The sequence below is a fragment of the Geotrypetes seraphini genome, chromosome 4 (assembly GCF_902459505.1).
Source record: "Geotrypetes seraphini chromosome 4, aGeoSer1.1, whole genome shotgun sequence".
Classification (NCBI taxonomy): Eukaryota; Metazoa; Chordata; class Amphibia; order Gymnophiona; family Dermophiidae; genus Geotrypetes; species Geotrypetes seraphini.
The window spans coordinates 258,922,451-258,943,031 of NC_047087.1; the positions used below are offsets into that span (position 1 = coordinate 258,922,451).

The 20,581-nt window shown below is 42.0% G+C and overlaps 1 protein-coding gene across 1 annotated transcript in view; it reads left to right on the top strand.

The window, feature by feature from the left end:
* Positions 1–20,581, top strand: part of TBC1D12 (TBC1 domain family member 12) — a 164,160-nt gene that overhangs the window by 49,587 nt on the left and 93,992 nt on the right. Inside the window, exon 2 of the mRNA XM_033940671.1 lies at positions 16,959–17,082. Coding sequence (XP_033796562.1) covers positions 16,959–17,082 — 124 coding nt within the window. The remainder of the gene's footprint in view (positions 1–16,958; positions 17,083–20,581) is intronic.

The following is a 20,581-nucleotide window of genomic DNA, read 5'->3' on the forward strand; positions in this document are numbered from 1 at the left end:
TTCTTCCTCACCCCACCCTCTTTGTCAAAAGGAATATTGAGGTAAGGAAAGGAGTGTCCAGACCTCTGACCAGGGACCAAATAGGTAGAAGGCCTGGTGCAAGAGGCTAATGTGATGCCACTCCCTCCCTTACCACTCATATCGGCAGAGACATAAGGCATATGCCTGCTCCAATTTCCCCGGGAGGGGGGGGGGGGAACGGCGCGCGACGGAAAGGAGGGAGTGGGAGCAGGCCGCAGAGGCTGTCGGTGCTTGCAGGCTGCGGTGGCTTGAGGCGGATGTCGGTGGAAGGCAGACAAAAAAGAACGAAGATAAGGGTTGCTGCTGGCCATGGAAAGAGGTGCTGATGGAGGGGGGGGGCAAAAAAAGGAACGGGGGCCTACTGCTGGACAGGCGGAGCAGAAAAGAGGTGCTGCTGGACAGGGGAAGAGGTGCTGATGGAGGGGAGGGGGGGCAGAAAAAGGAAGAGAGGCCTACTGCTGGACTGGGGGAACAGAAAAGAGGTACTGATGGACAGAGGAAGAGGTGCTGATGGACGGGGGGGAAAGGAAGGGAGGCCTACTGCTGGACAGGGGGAGCAGAAAAGAGGCGCCGCTGGACAGGGGAAGAGGTGCTGATGGACAGGGGGGGACAGAAAAAGGAAGGGAGGCCTACTGCTGGACAGGGGGAGCAGAAAAGAGGCGCTGCTGGACAGGGGAAGAGGTGCTGATGGACAGGGGGGACAGAAAAAGGAAGGGAGGCCTACTGCTGGACAGGGGGAGCAGAAAAGAGGTGCTGATGGACAGGGGGGGACAGAAAAAGGAAGGGAGGCCTACTGCTGGAAAGGGGGAACAGAAAAGAGGTACTGCTGGACAGGGGAAGAGGTGCTGATGGACAGGGGGGAGTTAAAACAAAGGGAGAAGGGCTGCTGCTGGATAAGAGGAGCAGTGAAGGGGTGGTGATGGACGCAGGGGAGGTAAAAGGAAGAGAGAATGGACAGGGGGAGCAGGCAAGGGGTGGAGGTGGACAGCCGAGGAAAAAGAAAGACAGAAAGAAAGAAATATAGAAACAGGCTAAGGAGAAAGAGAGAAAGAAATGCAGACACACACACACACACACACACACATTCTAGCCACCCGTTAATGTAACGGGCTATAAGACTAGTATCATATAAAAGAGAGAAAAAATTTGACCATCCAGGAACCACCACAGATACGTTTGTGATAAAAACCAGTGGAATGGGGGAGGGTGTGGTACATTAGTTAGACCTACAGCCTCGGCACCCTGAGGTTGTGGGTTTAAATCCCACACTGTTCCTTGTGACCCTGGGTAAGTCACCTAATCCTCCATTGCCTCAGGTAACATTAGGTAGAATATGGGCCCAATGGGATACATAGGGAGAAATGCTTGAGTACCTGAAGGTAAACTACTTAGGTTATAAGTGGTATATAAATACTAAAAACGAATAAAAGATAATTTATGAAAATATTGCCCAGTTTATTAATGCGACAAACTCTTTTTTACAAAAACCCACGCTTCATTAATATGGTTCAATCACTGAGACTAGGATACAGTCCACCCAACAGAGCAGATGTTGCAGAGAAATTGCTGGATAAAGTATATGAAAGAGAAATGGAACAATGTGCAACAGGTCTAGAAGTAAAATTGTTAACGTAAGTCTTTATTGGTGGAGTAATGTCTACAACAATCCTGTTGTATGTGCTTGTATAACAGAAGAAGAGAATGTCTTGCAGAAACAATTGATACTTCAGGAAATGCACATTCAGTAGAATACTTACAGGAAGTAGCTGCAAAAGATATCATAATAATAATTTTATTCTTATATACCTCCATACCGAAAAAGTTCTGGGCGGTTCACAACAAGGTGAGCTAATACATGGGATACAGATAAAATACAAATTAGAATAATGGACTTAAAAACAGATAAAGACAGAAAGCATCTAATATAATAAAATGGTAAGCCGCGCATGCGCACTTCCTATGCGTGCGTCCGTTTTCCGTGAGCTGTAGCGACCCATAGGAAGTGCGCATGCGCGGCTTACAGACCGGCCTCACACGAGGCAAGACAAGTGCCATCCGTGCCCTTCCCTGCTCTCCACCGCTGCCGGCCACTAGCACCCCCTGCCCTCTCCGTCGCCTCCCGGCTCCAGTGGCGTAGGCAGCACTATAAACACGCTGCTTCGCGCCCTTCTCTGCCGATTTCCTCTGCCGCGTCTGTCTCCGATGATGTCATCAGAGACGCGGCAGAGGAAATCGGCAGAGAAGGGCGCGAAGCAGCGTGTTTAAAGTGCTGCCTATGCGGCTGCAGTCCCGAGGTTTGTCGGCGGTGGGAGGGTCAGGAGCAGGCCGGATGGACAATGCCAGTAAAAGAAGGGGGAGGGGCCGAACGGTGCAGGGAAGATAAGGTAAGAAAAGGGAAAGGGGGAGTGGGGGGAAATGCTGCTACTGCTTCTACACAGGAAAGGGGGGATAGGAGGGAAATGCTATTGCTGCTGCATAGGGAAGTGGGATGGAAATGCTGCTGCACAGGGAAATGGGGAAAAATGACACACAGACAGAGGGAGGGAGGGAGACAGAAAGAAAGAAAGACACAGGGGCAGGGAGAGGGACAGAAAGACAGACAGAGAAAGGGGGCCAGAGAGAGAGTCAGCGGGAGAGGGAAAGGGGGCTGCTTTGGGGGGAGGGGTGTGCTTGGGGCAAACAGCTTTGCTCTGGGGGGGAAGACAGAAGGGGCCATGGAGAGAGAGGGAGAGGGATATGGGGCTGCTTTGGGGGGAGGGGTGTGCTGGGGGGAGACAGAAGGGGCCATGGAGAGATAGGGAAAGGGGACAGACAGCTTTGCTCTGGGGGGGAAGACAGAAGAGGGCGAGAGACATTTGGGGGGGAGGTGGGTGCTGGGGGCAGACAGCTTTGCTCGGGGTGGAGGTGGAGACAGAAGGATACAGACAGCGGCCAAGGAGAGAGAGATAAAGAAACACAGACAGACACATCTATTCTAGCACCCGTTAATGTAATGGGCTTAAAGACTAGTTTCCAATATAATGCAGAAAATACTGGCATGGCAGGGCAAGAAGTAATACATAGAACAGATAAAATACATCAAGTTGAATATAAGGAACTTGATTGAAAAAATGAAGCAGAATGCATTAAGATACCACCCTATCAAAGAGTTGAGTCTTTAACAATTTTCTAAAATCAAGATAGGAAGAGACCTCTAACATAATTTTTCTAAGCCATACATCCAGTTTAGCGGCTTGAAATGAGAGGGTTCTCTCAAGGAACTTCTTATAATGACAGGATTTTATGGAGGGATATGAAAACAAGTGTACTCTACGTGTGGTCTTTTTGGCGTGACTCAAAGAAAAATGAGACACAAGATAACCTGGTAACAAAACCGAAACTGATTTATAACAAATACAAGAAAATTTGAACAGAATTCTCGACTATTGGCAACCAATGGAGTTTAAAAAAAAAAAAGGAGTGATATGTTCCCATTTTTTTAAACCAAAAATGAGGCGAACAGCAGTATTCTGAATCACTCAATTTTTTGAAAATTTTCTTGTAAGCTTCTAGGTATATGATGTTACAGTAATCGAAAATACTTAAGATAGAAGACTACCAATAAATGAAAGGAAGTTTTGTCAAAATACTTCTTAATGGTATGAAGCTTCCAAAGCACAGAGATACATTTCTTATACAATAAATCCGTATGTTGTTCCAATGTGAGATGTTTATCCAGAGTCACACCCAATATTTTTATGGATTGTTCTATTTTATAGTCCAACCCATTCACATATAATGTTGTATCTTTAATCTCATTGTTGGGAGTTGCTAAAAAAAATTTAGTTTTTTCTGCATTTAATTTCAATTTATAAGCAGTCATCCAAATTTCAATCTGACATAAAATAATCGCTAAAAAATTTATGAACTCCGGTGACAGACAAGTTAATGGGATGACTATAGTAATGTCATCCGCATAAATGTAGAATTTGAGCTTTAAACTTTGCAACAAATTTCCCAAGGAAGCAAGATAAATCTTAAACAAAGTGGGGGACAGAGGTGAACCCTGCGGGACCCCATAGGAGTTTTCCCAATGATAAGACAAGGTATCAAAAATTCAAATGTCTAGTATGCAGTTTAGTCAGAGGCAAGATCATGAAGGGCATGGAGAAGGTAGAAAACTTTCAAGATCATGAAGGGCATGGAGAAGGTAGACAAGGATAGATTCTTCAATCTACGGGGAACCACAGGCACAAGAGGGCACTCGGAGAAACTGGAAGGGGACAAGTTTAGAACCAATGCCAGGAGGTTCTTCTTCACACAGAGGGTTGTGGACACATGGAACGCGCTCCCGGAGGAAGTGGTCGGGCAGAGTACGCTACGGGGATTCAAAGAGGGATTAGGTGTATTCCTGAAGAATAGGGGGATTGAGGAAAACAGATAGGGGTAGATAAGAGTATGGAAAGAGTATAGATAAAAACAAGGGGGCTATAGGGCTAAATCCGACAAAATGTTGTAAATCCAACAAAATGTTGTAAATCCGTGTTCAGATCGGATCTTAATTAATTGATGTGAACCGCCTAGAACTCATTGGGTATGGGGGTATACAAGAACATAATAATAATAAATCAAGATAACATGACAGGTCATGGACCTGATGGGCCGCCGTGGTTGCGGACTGCTGGGCACGATGGACCTCTGGTCTGACCCAGCGGAGGCAAATTCTTATGTTCTTACGTTATTAATGTTGCAAATGTATCCAAGATGAGAAGATATTTAGAAAAGCATGAAGAGAAAACCAAGCTAATCACATATGGTTGCAGTGCTCCTTTGCTGCATCTCCTAACCTAAGACTTGTGTCCCAGAAATAAAGACTAATGTTATTGAAATTGCTAAATACTTTCATAAACAATCCTTTTGCAGCAGCAGCTCTGAAAAGAATGGGTGGAACCAAGCTAAAGCTCCCACAAGATGTTAGATGGAACACTGTAGTAGACTGTTTTGAGCAATATTTCAAAAACTGGTCTATTCTGATGATAGTTTATGAACAAAATCAAGAGAAAATAGATGTCACTGTTTATGGCCAAAATCTTCAATATTGGGCATAAGAGAAATGTTGAAGATATTGCTGAGAGTCCTGAAAAATAGCAGTTTTGTTACTAATGCTGTTGAAATTTGGAAGGAACTAAATGAGCACTTAAAAACAACTACATAATGATAGAATTAAATTACAAACATTAAAAAACAAATGGGACAAGTGCTGTCTCCAGCTCATTTTCTTGAAAATACTGTAAATATTCGGTACCAGCCTGGTCAAACCTTAACTGAAGAAGAGAAGTTAGCTATAATATGGGTATCCAGGAATCATCCATCTGCAAGAAAGTCACACTGGTGAACTGGTGAAGGACACTTATTAAGTACTTGGAATTAGAGGCTGTTAAAGTAATGATTTTCACTTTTAACAGTAATAGCTTCTTCTGCTGGCATAGAAAGAATATTCTCTTCCTTTGGACTCATTCATTCCAAATTAAGAAATTGTTTGAAACCCGATTTAAAGCAAGAAAGCTTGTTTCTCTTTTCCAGATTATGAACAAACAAGAAGATGAAAATGATGAGTGAGCTACTGTACAGAAGACGGTATTTTAAGTTTTTCATGTGTTGACCTGGCTGATAGTCTGGAATACATATGTTGTAATGCTGGTCAAATAAAACTATTCAAATTGTTAAGATAGTTATATTTCTCCTGTCAAAAAATACATCAGAAAGGTTGTTCAAATATGAATGATTAACACACAGTGCAATAATTTCATAATTTATGTATTTCTAATAGTATAACCCAGTGTATTGAAAACTGTGTGCCGTGAGATGCCGGCAAGGAAGAGAAGCATCGGCGCCGGCTGACTGCTTACAGACATGCCTCTCGCGGTGAGAGGTGTAGTCGGTCAGCCTGCGCCTCTCTTCCTCAAGGGTGCCTCTTCTCTTTCTCCTCGCCTCTCCTTCTGCAGCACCCCCCTCTCCCAATGGCGGTAATAGGAGGCTCAGGACCGTGGCTGGAGGACATCTGCGCATGCACGGACATCAAAGTGGTGATGTGTCATATGCATGTGACGTCATCGCGTCAACGTCTGTGCATTTCCGGGTGCTCTCCAGCCGCAGCCCTGAGATTAGTGTTTCATGGCTTAAAAAGTTTGCAGCACACTGGTATAACCAAATCAGTAATTTTTTTGATATAACTAAAACTAACTTTAAAACTAATCTGAACAGCTATTTTTCAAAAAATGAAACCTGGTAGAAATCCATGGCTTAAATCATGTCTTTCTGATTAGTTATTTAAATCAAATCTACTCTGGGGCAAATGTAGGGGGGCAGAGCAAAAAGGTATATGGGAAGAGACATGCAGACTTAAATATATAGTTCCTAAAGAAGAGGATGGACAGCGTAGTTGTTATATAGACATTTAAATACTTGAAAATTATTAATGAGCAAACGGACCTGTTGCAAATAGGGGAGGACTATATAACTAAAGGTCTTAAAAGGAAACTGAGACAAACAAAAGTAATATCAGGTAGATGCCTAGAATGCTCTTCCATGGGCGGTGATAGGGATAAAAATGGAAACAGAATTTTAAAACTGTGGGTTAAACACACATACTCTCTCTATATAGCGATAGGATGGAATAAAAGTATGAAGAGGGGTTCTCAATCCAGTCCTCGGGACATAGCTAGTCAGGTTTTCAGGATACCCAGAATGAATGTGCCTGACAGATTTGCTTGTATTACCTCAATTGTATGCAAATCTATCTCATGCACATTCATTCATTATGAGTATCTGAAAACTTGCTTGACTAGATGTGTCTCAAGGACTGGGTTGAGAACCCCTTGTATAGAGTAGTTTCACTCAAAATAAAGGCACAAATGACCTTCAAACACTTTTTTTTTTCTTTGGGGGGGGGATAATCTGCACATAGCAGCACTTACAACCCTAAGTACAAAGAAGGTGAGTGGTATCCTACATACAGTGGCAGGTACAATCCTGACCACCTTTCCGAGCAGACTGGATAGACCATGCTGCTGTTTACCTGCTGCCATTTACTATGTTATCAAATAAGATTTATCTTAATCAAAGAGTTGCCCAGTTAACTTTATCTACCCCAGTTTAAATAATTAGAAATGCAGTTAACTGTGAAGAGAGTTATCTTGCTTTAAATACAAATCCACTTGTTCAGTTGAGCTGTTTTAATGCTACTTTTGGCACACTTCAGCCATTTAATAAGTGAATTTGCAAAATAATGCTTTACAGAGAAATATATAATTGGTTAAAAAAAACAACTCTTTGCACCATCTCCACTAGGCTATCATCCTAAATGCAAGTAGTGTTTGTCAAAGGAAATAAATGATTTTTGCTTTTCTAGGCATACAAAGCCTACTTAAGAGACTTAACTAAGTATTAAAAAATGAAGAGGACAATTGGTTTATTAAAGATCCAGCCTATAAATGTAAAAATAGATGAAACCAAACATTAGAAAAAAAACAGAAGAGAGAAGAACTATAGTAAAGAGAAAATACTGGTTCTAAGAAAGAAAAAGAAAGCATGAATTTTGAAGCTTCACTATGTTGATTACCAGCTGGAAGCTCTTTTCATCTGAAAAATTTCTGTGGTTAGGAAAGAATGTAAGGAATCTGAGTCATATCCGTTACCTAATCATTCCAGTACAATAAATATAGAATTCTGGAATATGCTGTAAATCTTCACACACATTCTACATTGACTTTGTAAAAAGTCACAGTTGATATACTAATATAGCTCTAGAATACTAATGCTAGGCAGTTTGCATTGGAATCCAATTTGCTATCTATAAACTGCTAAAATAACACTTTATATTTTTCATTATTAAAAAAATAGATAATCTTGTTCTACATTAATGGTTCACATGAGCAGTGCTGGATGGGCAGGTCTATTCATGGTAGAATGGATGTAGCGGTAGTTATCCCAGGATAAGCAGGCAGGTATTCTCACAAGTGGGTGACGTCATCCGACGGAGCCTCGATGCGGATGCCTCACAAGCAGACTTGCTTGAAGAAACTCGAAGTTTCGAGTCGCCCGCACCGCGCATGCATGAGTGCCTTTCCGCCCAGTGCATGGCGCATCTCCTCAGTTCTTACTTTTCCGCGGAGCCGAGAAGTCCGTCTTCGACTCTTTGTGTGAAGTGTTTTCACTTGTGCCTTCTTTAGATTGCGGTTTTGTGTTCTTTTTCTCACGAATCACTGTTTTATTCTTTGTTTTATTCTTTTCTTTAAAAAAAAAAAAAAATTTCCGTTCGTTCGACCGGGCAGGCCTCGTGGCTGCAGCCCCGCGGCTTCGATCTTGCTGCGGCGCTTTTTCGGCCCATATCCCGGCCTGCAACTGGTTTTAAAAAGTGTTCCAAGTGCCAGCGCGCGATTTCCCTCACGGACCCTCATCGACGCTGTCTTCGGTGTCTTGGGCCTCAACATCTCCCGAAATCGTGCCGGCCTTGCTCAACACTTAAGTCTCGTGCTTTCAAACATCGCTGTATCCTGTGGGAGCAGCTTTTCAGCATGGAGTCTTCGATGGAGCTTTCGACCTTGAAGGGTGCTTCGCTCTCGACCTCATCCGAAGCTCTTACGGCTTCCACAGCTTCTACTCCGAGCCTCATCAAACCTGCCTCGTTTGTACTGGCTCTGTCTTCGACGCCTGCTGCGATGCCTTCCTCTGTCTCTTCAGGTCAGATAGGGCAGCAGCCCATTCCCCCGGTGGTGCTTAAAGTGCCTAAGGCTTCTAAGTCCAAGCACTCTCACACTGCCTCGAGGGAACACTAGGCCAGTGTTCCCGTTGGAGACGTGGATCCATCCTTGCCGGCTTCGTTCCAGACCTTGTTAGAGAAGCAATTCATTCAGCTCTTTACTACCATGGGGCTGAAGCTTCTCTTACAAATCCAGCCTGGGCATACTGAGGTCTCCCGCAAGGTTGAGCCGCCTCCTATGTCTCAGTCTTATGCACACTCTTTGCAGGGAGCAGAGTCTCTGCGAATGTCTGGTCTGGCATCTAGGCATGGACAGCAAGGAGCAGATTCTTTGCCAATGCCTCCATTGGAACCCTCACACTCGAAGCAAGGAGCAGAGTCTTTGCGAGTGCATCGAGGTTCCTCCTCTCAGCCTCCACTGCTTCGTTCCACAGCCTCCAGCCCTATCCATTCTCTGGGGGCTTCGACTGGGACACGTTCTCCTTGATTATCGAGGCCTGCTTCAAGACACACCTCTCATCACAGATCGAGGCATTCTTCGAAGCATTCATCCAGGCATGCATCGCCTCATCGCAAGCAGCCTTTTCTTCAATTTTGTCCACTGCCTACATCAACCCTTCTGCTTCCGGACCTCGAGGACCCGGTGGGTTCTTTTTCTCCATCCAGGTCTCCTTCTTCGCTGGACCAAGCTGCCTCGATATTCTCGAGTCCCTCTCGAGGCCAGGCTTTAGCAGATCAGCTGTTTTTTTCATCTTTTCTGCATCAGATGGCGGTTGACTTGGATATTCAACTTGATACGGGCTCAAAGTTCTCCAAGGAGTATCTTGAGACCATGCATCTTCCTCAACCTCCGGCTGAATCTCTCAAGCTTCCTCTCCACAAGCTTTTGGATCAAACCTTTGTCCGCTGTCTGGAAACTCCTTATTCCATTCCAGCTGTTCCAGGCAAATTGGACTCCAGATACAGGACAGTACATCATAAGGGGTTTGACAATACTCAATTGTCTCACCAATCCCTTCTGGTTGAATTTTCTTTGAAACGTTCTCACTCTTCTCAGGTGTATGCCACTGTTCCTCCGGGAAGGGAAGGTAAAACGATGGACAGATTTAGTCGTCGCATCTACCAGAATTCGATGATGACCTCCAGAGTCCTCAACTATAATTTTAATTTCATCACCTATTTGAGTTCTTTCTTTCCATTCTTCTAAAGTTCATGCCTTACCTGGATTCTCGTGTGCACTTTGAATTCCAAGAAGTCCTTGCATCTTTGTCACAACTCCGGCTGCAGCTTCTTCAGTCGTCCTATGATGCTTTCGAGCTGTCTGCTCGAGCTACTGCTTGCTCTGTGGCCATGCGACGTCTGGCTTGGCTCCGTACTATCGACATGGATCCTAACCTACAGGACCGGCTGGCTAATGTTCCTTGCGCTGGCAATGACCTTGATGAGTCTATAGAGGCAGCCACCAAGAAGCTCTCGGACCATGAGAAGTCTTTTGCATCCATTCTCAGACCAAAACTGAAGCCAGCTCCTCCTCGTCCTACATGCCCTTCTCAAATCTATCAGCGGCGTTTTCCTCCAAAGCAGGCTCCTTCTACTCGTCAGCCTGTCAAGAGGCAGCATCCCCAGAAGCAACAAAAGCCTCAGCCACCTGCTGTACCTAAGTTGCCAACTCTCCCACCATCCCACTTTGGTTAGCTTGGAGGTCACCCACTTGTGAGAATACCTGCATGCTTGTCCTGGGATAAAGCACAGTTACTTACCGTAACAGTTGTTATCCAGGGACAGCAGGCAGCTATTCTCATATCCCACCCAACTCCCCGGGTTGGCTTCTCTGCTAGCTATCTGAACTAAGGAGACGTGCCCTATGCTGGGCGGTTAGGCACTTGCGCATGCGCAGTGCGGGTGATTCGAAACTTCGAGTTTCTTCAAGCAAGTCTGCTTGTGAGGCGTCCGCATCGAGACTCCGTCGGATGACGTCACCCACTTGTGAGAATAGCTGCCTGCTGTCCCTGGATAACAACTGTTAGGGTAAGTAACTGTGCTGTTTGGAACTACAAATTTTAATAAATTTAATGCCTTTGGGTCTTTGGTAAGCCATTGGGTTGGTTCTCAAGAATGGTCTAGGCCTTCCCCATGAATAGGCCCATAGCCTTAACCAACCTTTTTCACTAAGCCTCAGACGTAGAGGGACAAGGCCTTACACATACTAAACCAGAGCTTCTCAAACTGAGTCGGGACCTCAAATTGGGTCATGGCTTGGGTAGGCTCTTTATAGGTGCATCATTATTCTGTGCCTCCGGGGAGGAGGGGGGGGTCGTCGCACAGTTATATTTGACCACTATTATGGAGTCACCAGGAAAATGGTCTGTTGCCAAAGATACTTTTCATGATCTTCTTTTTTTGTAATTTTTTACTACATTAGGGGAAAAATTGTAATTCTTTACTACATTAGGTGAAATGATTTATTCTTGGAATAAGTTTCAAGAAGATTGGTTTGAGGTTGATTTCAATATGTTTCACTGAGGAATGGTTAAAGTTTGAGTCAGCTTTGAGATTGCTCCTAACGATTGAAGAATTATTCCTCTTGATAGAGCAGGGGTAGGGAACTCTGGTCCTCGAGAGCCATATTCCAGTAGGGTTTTCAGGATTTCACCAATGAATATGCATTGAAAGCAGTGCATGCAAATAGATCTCATGCATATTCATTGGGGAAATCCTGAAAACCCGACTGGAATACGGCTCTCGAGGACCAGAGTTCCCTACCCCTGTGATAGAGCAATGAATGGTTTAATGCAGGATTAAGTATAGAGCAACATTGTTGCAGATTGCAGATATAGAAGTTTAAAAAGAAATGTAAATGAGCTTTTCATAAGTATAATGAAGCTTTAAAATTAGAGGGGAGCTTTCTGTTCAAAAAAGATTAGCTTGGATGTTCCTAATACAAAATTTATAATTAGTTACACAGTAAAAATGCACAATAGGCCTTAAGAACTGGAATGTAGGACACTTATACTACTGAACATGATCTGTATTTTAGCTTAAAAACAAACATATAGGGCCAGGTTCTCAAAATGTTGTGAAAGTTAGTTGCCTAACTTAAGTATTTTAATTAGTTTTAAGCCAGGGGTCTCAAAGTCCCTCCTTGAGGGCCGCAATCCAGTCGGGTTTTCAGGATTTCCCTCATGAATATGCATTGAAAGCAGTGCATGCACATAGATCTCATGCATATTCATTGGGGAAATCCAGAAAACCCGACTGGATTGCGGCCCTCAAGGAGGGACTTTGAGATCCCTGTTTTAAGTGGTGTGATAATAGGTCATGCCATTAAAAACCAATTAAAAACTCAAAAAAAAAAATTGGTGTCCTCTGGGACTGATGCCTGGCTCCATGACAAAGCCTGGAAGTGGGCATGTTTAGGGGTAGTGACATTGACATTAGAAGGAAACTATCGATCATTATTCATCGTAGTAAGTGGGTTGGGAGCCAGTATTAAGTAATAAGCATCACTTAACTGGACAGTGCTGCTGAATATTGACTCTGACCATAATGACGTTCTCTGGTTGGTTAATAATGAGCCATCAGCATCAATAATTGTGCATTAACAATCAGTTATTAGCACTAATTTGCAGTAGTTTGCAATTACACATATATCTTGCCATGCAGAAAACTGTATTAAAGAATTTGGGGAATTGGTGTCTGGTGTAAGTCCTTGGACTAAAAAGTTTGGCGCTATATGCTATTCAGTAGAAGGTAACAATAGGTCCATTTGCTAATGTTGAACAGGACAGCTTTCCTGTTGTAGTTTAGAGTTGTGATATATTTCCTCCTTTGCAAGTCATGTGTTTTACTAGAACAATCAAATACAGATTTTTGCCTAGGAGGACCTTAATAGCTGACTGTTTCTGTAGAATTCAGACAGATTCTGGTCAAAGCTGTACTGACATTCGGAACTGTGTTGAAAGGTGTACCTTCAATGAAAAGCATGGAACTTACCGTACCCTTGTACTGTCGGCTAATGGTTAACACATTAGCCTTAAGACACAACAGACCTCAGTTTGTCCCATTGCAGCAGCTGATTACCCTACACATCTCATCCAACTGTATACTGTGCTGGGTTTGGCTACAGTAAGGGCAGAAAGGGTTCTGTACCAACTGATGATGGTACAGATTTTTTTTTTTTTTAGTGCACACTCATCCCTTTGAGAAATGTGTGTTTTGGGAAACTCAGCCTGTTATGTGTCTTGGTGTGGAGTGTGGGGGACAAATGTAGACTGAGCATAATTAATGCTGTGTGGGAGTTATTCTGTAAGAGGCCTCTAAGAAAACAGCGTAACAGTTTGCCATACTGAAATCTGTCTTTATGGAGACCAGTGGTGGGAAGGGAGATGGAGAGGGAAGTTGAATGGCAGATGTTTCACAATGCTACTTAGCTATAAACAGTAGGGATTAACATTACCATGTTAAGATTACTCCTCCTGCGACAACGCCATATGCTGCAGTTCAATGTAGATTCCCATGCTGTTATCTGTATATTTGAACAAGGGAGCACAAAAAAACACAAGTTTCGGGCAATTCTACTTTAATGATGGACCCGACATTGGCCATGATCGTCGGTATCTCTGCCTGTGTCAGGATCAGAATGTCTTGTAACTCAGTCTAAAAGATCAAAATACTGAAGTTACAATGAAAAAATGATGCTCAAACTGGTGGAAAAGAAATATGCTCAGTCTAAAAATTAAACTACGCATATACGTTCTGCTATGCAATTCAAAACATTTGTGTATTTGCCTCATGACATGAAGGAAGAGGCGGTTATAGTGGCTTTGATGTTCTTATTTCCAGGACAGACAAATGGCAATGGCAATTTTACACTGTGACATAAACATGCTGCCTTCCTAATGGATCTGTACAGATACCCAACATGTTGTAGGTAGAGTGGAGTGGAAAGAGTAAACAAGAATTGGCATGGATAAATAGTGACGTGAAAGAGGCTATTGAGCCAAAAGAACATCCCATTAAAGAAAGGAAAAAGGATTCAAATGAAAAAAATAAGATGCAACTTAAGAACTGGCAAGTTACATGCAAATGCAAAGCATTGATAAAGGAATATGAAGAGAAACGGTGGTGGTGGCTGCCGTTCCTGGAAGAGGGTGGTGTCTTTCTCCACTGCTGCGGGGAAGGGATGTTGTGATGCAGTGGAGAGAATGGGCATTTCTCCTGCTGCATCACAACACAGGGGTTTCTAATAGTCTTGACACTGACCAGCAGCCCTAGACCAGTCGCTTTTTTTAGCCACTAAAAGGCGTTGCCACTTTTTAAAAATGGCTCGGCATTTTTTAAGAATCCACTGGAGGGCTTATTTCAATGTTGGCGAGCCCATTTGCATGTCAGTGTCAAGAGTCTGCTAGAATCCTCGCTAAAGAGGGAGATAATCTCTTTTGATAGTCTGTCGTTAAACTGCGTACAGGCTAAATCGCCGGAAAACAGTTTAGCGACAGTGTTAAAGTTTTGAGAATCTGGGCCTCAGACTTAGAAATCCCATCAAAAATGCCCCTCCATGTATGCACCCAGCAGAGCTGGATATATATGTTAATTTCAATACCACTTTTTTAATTTAAAGAGTGACTGACTGCCACTACTGAAAATTATCCTCATTGATTAAAAGAGGCTACTTCCAAAATTGCCTCTTTATCATCAAGCAATTATATGTTCATTTGTAATAAATGTTTTAAAATCTGTGGTAGTTCTTAATAGTATCATTCTACTGTACTGTAGCCAAAATAATTTTCTAATATTTTCTCTCTTTAAACAGATTTTCTTTACTGTTCAAATTTTCACAGCTTGTTTTTTTTCCTTTAAATTTTTTTGCCTATTCTGCCCTTTTTTCTTTATCCTCTTTTTAAATCATTTTCTCTGAAAGTATGCGTCTCTTCTCATCCTCTCTATGCTCTTGTCATATGCTGTAATTTTCCCACATTTAATTCAAAAGTGCATTGGCAATACCAAGTTCCAAGTTTATAAAAAATTTGATAAAACGCTAATCATAAATTCTAAGCGTTTTACAATAAAAAATTTAAAAAGGGGTCCAGTTAACAAACTTTTAATGACATAACATTACTTACATGGAACAATAGGGTGGTGGGAAGAAATACAATTTAAAAGAAAGAGAGAACCATTAAGGATAATAACATAGGTTATAAAATATTGTACCAAGACTACATCATATTTAACTACATGTATGTGGTAGCCATAATGGCAAAATTGCCAACCAGTGTTTAAGCATGAATGACTAACCTATAATGGCTACACAGAGTTGAGGGTGTAGCTTTGCTCTGTTGGACAGACTGGATGGACTGTGTGGGTCATTATCTGCCATCTTTTTCTGTGTTGTGTTATAATATTTATGTTCTGTGACATTTCCTCACAAGCACCTGTTGGATTACAGAGTACCAACAGAAAACAACTCTAAAATAAAATGAAACAAAATCATATCCATAAAATACAATCATAATCAACTAAAAAGTCAATATAAATTCATTCTTATTGTCCCCTTGTTTCCAGTAGTTCTCTTAATTGCTATTTTCTGCCTGCAGGTTCCCAGTAGTGCTGCTCAATTCGCCAGTTCGAATTATTTCACTGATTCACTTCGGTGAATCAATTAAAATCGATTCATTGTCCAAGAAAATTGGACTCGCTGATTCAGCAACCATCCACCCAGTGAGACCTGCCATACTTCCGAGGCCTCCTAAAGCATCAGTAGCGGTGAACAGTCAGCAGGAGCATCACTCTGAATTTGGCTGCTCTGTAGCCTGCCCTGCTAGGGCCTTCCCTGTTTGTGTCACTGATGCAACAAAGGAAGCCCTAGCAGGTCAGGCTGTGAGTAGCCCATTCATAGCAATGCCGTTGCTGACCATCCAGGAGGTCTCGGAGGTATGTTGGGTCTCATGATGAAAGAGTTGGTGGGGTGCTGCTACACAGTGGGATGAGAGGGAGAGACGGATGAAAAGCTGCTACACAGGTGAATGGATGGGAGGGGAAGAAAGATGTTGCAAATGGGAGGAGAAAGGAGAGAGGAAAATTGTTGTGGTGGAGGAGATGAAGGGAGAGAAGATGTAGAAAGGGGTGAAAGGGAGAAATCCTGCATATGGTAGAGGAGAGGGAGGCATGCTTGGAGAAGAGAAGGAGAAATGTTGGACATAGGATGGAGAGCAGGAAGAGATGGTGCATGGGGACAGAAAGAAATGTCGCACATGATAATAGAGAGAGAAAGGGAATGATGCAGCATGGAGGGGAATAGAGAGGTTTGATCCCAGGACACAAGGCAAGGAGAGAGAGAGAGATGGTAGACAGTGGGAAAGAAACAAATGTTGGAAATGGCAGTGGAAGGTATAATTTTTTTTTTTCTATTTTGTGATTACAATATGTCAGTTTTGAAATGTGTATCCTGCTGGTTTTAGCAAGCGTGAGCTAGGAGAGAGGAAAATACTTTTTTTGTTTATTTTGTTCACGTCACAGTGTTGGCATGGGGTTGGAGAGGGAAAAGAGGAGTGGGGGGAGGATGGAAAAGCTACAAAATAAATCCTCCAGGACTTTTGAAAAAACAACAACACCCGATTGGGAAGGAAAATTGAATCAGGTTAAATCGAATCAAAAAATGTTCCCTGACTCGGGCAGCCCTAGTTCCCAGTAAGGAAGTTCTTCTGGAACGCTCTTCTTGAGTCTGTTGTAGGGGAAAACACTCTCCAGGGTTTCAAGGCTAAGTTGGACAAGTTCCTGCTAAACTGGGATGTACACAGGTGAGGCTGGACTCATTTTTAGAGCACTGGTCTTTGACCTGGGGCCGCCGCGTGAGTGGACTGCTGGGCACGATGGACACTGGTCTGACCCAGCAGCGGCAATTCTTATGTTCTTATGTAAATGCTTGTGATGTAATGCTAATGTCAACTGACACTGAATTTTGACAATAGTATACTTATTGGATTCTGCAGTTAATAAACAGATAATCTTGTGAATCTATGCTTGTTGTGGAGGTGATCTTGCATCATGTAGGGAGCAGGTTGGGAGGATCTTGGGATCAAATAGTTTGAAATGAACCTGGCTTAGTTGCTATCAAAATTTTAAATTCAGTTATGAATTAGAAATCTCTCTATTTTCAGTATGAAATTATATATAATACCTTATCTTTTCTGTTTTTCAGGAACTTTTTACCTAAAAAAGCAAAAGAACTCAACCCTTCTGTACACAGTGTACCTGGCTGGAAGTTATTTGGTAAAGTCCCACCAAAAGAAAATTTTCAAAAGGACTCTAAACCTATTCAGCAGGTTAGACTTACCAATTTAATGTAAATCAAAAGTATATATTTTTGTTTTGGGAATAGTGAATTAAGCCTTTTTCATATTGGCTTTATTTTTAATAAGCATGTTATGTAAGTTTATAGGATATCATCTAGCTTTGTTTATCTAGTTTTATATCACTTTCAAGATAGTTTTTGAGAGAGCAGAGCTAATCATCAGAGCATCACCATACACTGACAATTAAGACAAAAAGCTTTTCATCTGAATGTAAATGCTCATTAGTCATGAGGAGGAAAGTTGGCTTCTGTATCAAATGTACTTTCAGTCTAATGAATTCTTTAGTGGTGTTGGCTGACTACACCTTGTATTTAATTATAAGAGACAAGATCTACTGGTTTTTCAGAAATGGAGTACAGTGACGGATTTTCAAAAGCATGATGAGATCATCTACTTTGAGTTGATATGCTGCTCCTTTTTCTAGGAAGTAGTTCATCATTAGTGACTGTGTCCTTCTAGATGATCATTTAAGTAAAGGGTGATGTGTAATGTTTTAAGGTCCATGCCATTTGGAACAGATGTAGCTCATATCATGCATATGTTTAAAAGAATACAATCTTTGTGTGTATTTTGTTTTATGACCCCTAACTGGGCTCATCATCCTATCCCTTTCTTTGCTAGTATCATACTTTCACATTTCAGCGTGCAAGTCTTCTCTTATCTGTTGTTTTTTTTTTCCCTTAAAATACTTCTGCCTTCATTTGATTTCAAACAGCTTTGCTGTGACTTTACTAAAAATATTTCATGAAATTGCAGATATATATATATATATACTAGTCTTTAAGCCCGTTATATTAATGGGTGCTAGAATAGATTTGTGTGTCTGTCTGTCTTTTTTTCTCTCTCTCTCCTTGGCCGCTGTCTGTCTGTCTGTCTTTGTTTTGGTGTCTGTCTCTGTAACCCCTGTCTTTTTTTTCTGTTTGTCTCTCCTTGTCCAAAATTTGTTTTTGTTTTTTTATCTTTAAATCTGTCTCTTTAATCCCCTGTTCTTCTGTGTGGTTTTTCGACTGTCACCTTCTGTCTATTTCTTTGGCTGCTGTCTGTATTTCTTACTTTTGGTCTCTCTGTCTGTGTTTGTTTTGGTGTTTGTCTCTTTGGCTGCTGTATGTGGATTTTTTTTTTTTTCTGTGTCTCTCTCTCCTTGTCCACTGTTTTTTATTTGTTTGTTTCTTTCAATCTTTCTCTGTTGCTCCTTGACTTTAAGGTTTTTTTTCCCCCTGTGTGTCTCTCTCTCATTGTGTGTATGGAGGTATATCTGTCACCTACCTTTTTTTTGTGTAATAACGGAAGTTTCACAGAGTAAGTTGTTTGAATTATTTCCCCTCCATTTCCCTCCCCCCCACATTACTTCTCTGTGCAGCAGCAGCATTTTCCCTACCCCCCCTTTCCTTCTTGCGGTCTTGACAAACCTGCGACTCCAGCAGCGTCTGCAGCACTCTACACATGCTACTTCGGGGCCTTCTACTGCCCTGATTTACTCTGCTGCATCTCTGATGATGTCATCAGGGACGTGCCAGAGTAAATCAGGGCAGTAGAAGGCCCCGAAGCTGCTTGTGTACAGTGCTGCAGGCTGCTGGAATTGGGACCGCGGGAAAGGAAGGGGGGGCGGGAAGGGCCTAAGTGAGCCGGTCGGATCGTGGGAAGGAAGGAGATACTGATTAGTCTGTACTGCCGATTCTCTGCTGTGCTGGAGCTGGATGAGCCTGAAGCTGCGAGTGTGGGGCTGTTTCTGCAGCTGCGAAGTGGAGAGGTGGAGAGCAGGGAGGCTTGTCTGGCACGCATGCGCACTCCTACAGAACAGGGATCAGGGAAGTACGCGGTGAGAGTGCACATGCGCACTTAGAATTTTATTATACATATAGATATATAGCAAGAAATAAGAGTTTAGTAACATGTTACTGCTAGAAGATTTTCAGGTTTAAGTAAAGATAATTTTCCCTATCAACTACAACAGCCAAATCCGGACGGACGGGTTATATCCATTTACCAGCAGGTGGAGATAGAGAGTGCTGAATTGCTTGCTAGATACCAGATGGCACACTCCCTGGCACTTCAGTATACTCTGTCTCTAGCAGGCGTGTGGATGGCCATTCCTAACTCCTGGCTTCATGATTGTATAGGGGTACTGTAGCTCTGGGCTTGCTCCTGGAGCGTGGGATCAGGCGACTGGGTACCTGTTGAGGCTATATCTGGAGACTCTAGCTCTCTGCCCGTCTCACCAGCCTTGTTCAATTTCCTCTGTTCTCCTGGACTCCCTCCTCATTAAAAAACAAAACAAAAAAACATGAGTGTATTGTATTTCCTCCATTTCTTCAAATATTTCGATATGTTATATTTTCTAATTTTTCATAGAGTCTTCAAAACCATCTTAATGTATTATGTTAATATATCATAGGTTCTGTTATTTGATGTTGTATTAGAACCCTTATTGTTAGCAATACAGCAAACGAGGGAGATACAAGGTATTCCATATTCAGATATGGAATATAAAATTTCGGCTTATGCGGATGATATTTTGCTTTATTTGAGAAACCCAGAGTCTACCTTATCTTCTTTATTGGAATTAATTGATAAGTTTGGCAAATTTTCAGGTTATAAAATTAATTGGAATAAATCTGAAATTATACCCTTGAATGTTTACTGTGTAAAAGGATTATTTGATATTTTTCCATTCATATGGAAAGAAGAAGGATTTAAATATCTAGGCATTCAAGTTAAAAAAACAATTGAAGATACTGTAAAAGAAAATGAAAAATATGTATTAAAAAAAGTTACGGAGTTATGTGAACAATGGAACCCATTACATATTTCTTGGTGGGGAAGAGTTCAAACTATTAAAATGATGATGTTGCCTGTAGTTTGCTACCAAATGAGTATGATACCTATTTATTTTCAGGGGTCCTTTTATAAAAAGCTTAATAGAATTTTAACAAAATTTCTTTGGCTTGGTAAAACACCTAGAATAGCTTTAGTAACCTTACAAAAATCAATTAAGGAGGGAGGGGTAAATTTTCCAAATTTCTATAGGTACCATCAAGCCTATATTCTACGTCAGGGTATGTATTGGATCCTCCCAGAACTTATAGATAATGCACCAGATTGGTTATATTTGGAATGGCGCCTTATGTTTCCCCTAAATTTAGTTCATTTACCAAGTATCAATATACCTAAAAGATACAGAGAAAATAAAATAATAATGGATACTTGGAAAACATTGAGATATATTGATAAATTAACACCCATCCCAATATACAAATCAACTAATCAATCCATATGGATAAACTCCAAGATCAAAATTGGCGGAACTCAAATCCTTTGGAAGAACTGGATTATTGCAGGCATTAGATCTCTAGACGATGTTATTTCAGAAGGTAAACTGCTGGATTTTTCACAATTGCAACATAGATTTGGTCTTAATAAAACACAAAGTTTTAAATGGTTGCAATTGAAGCAGGCCATTCAGGTTGGG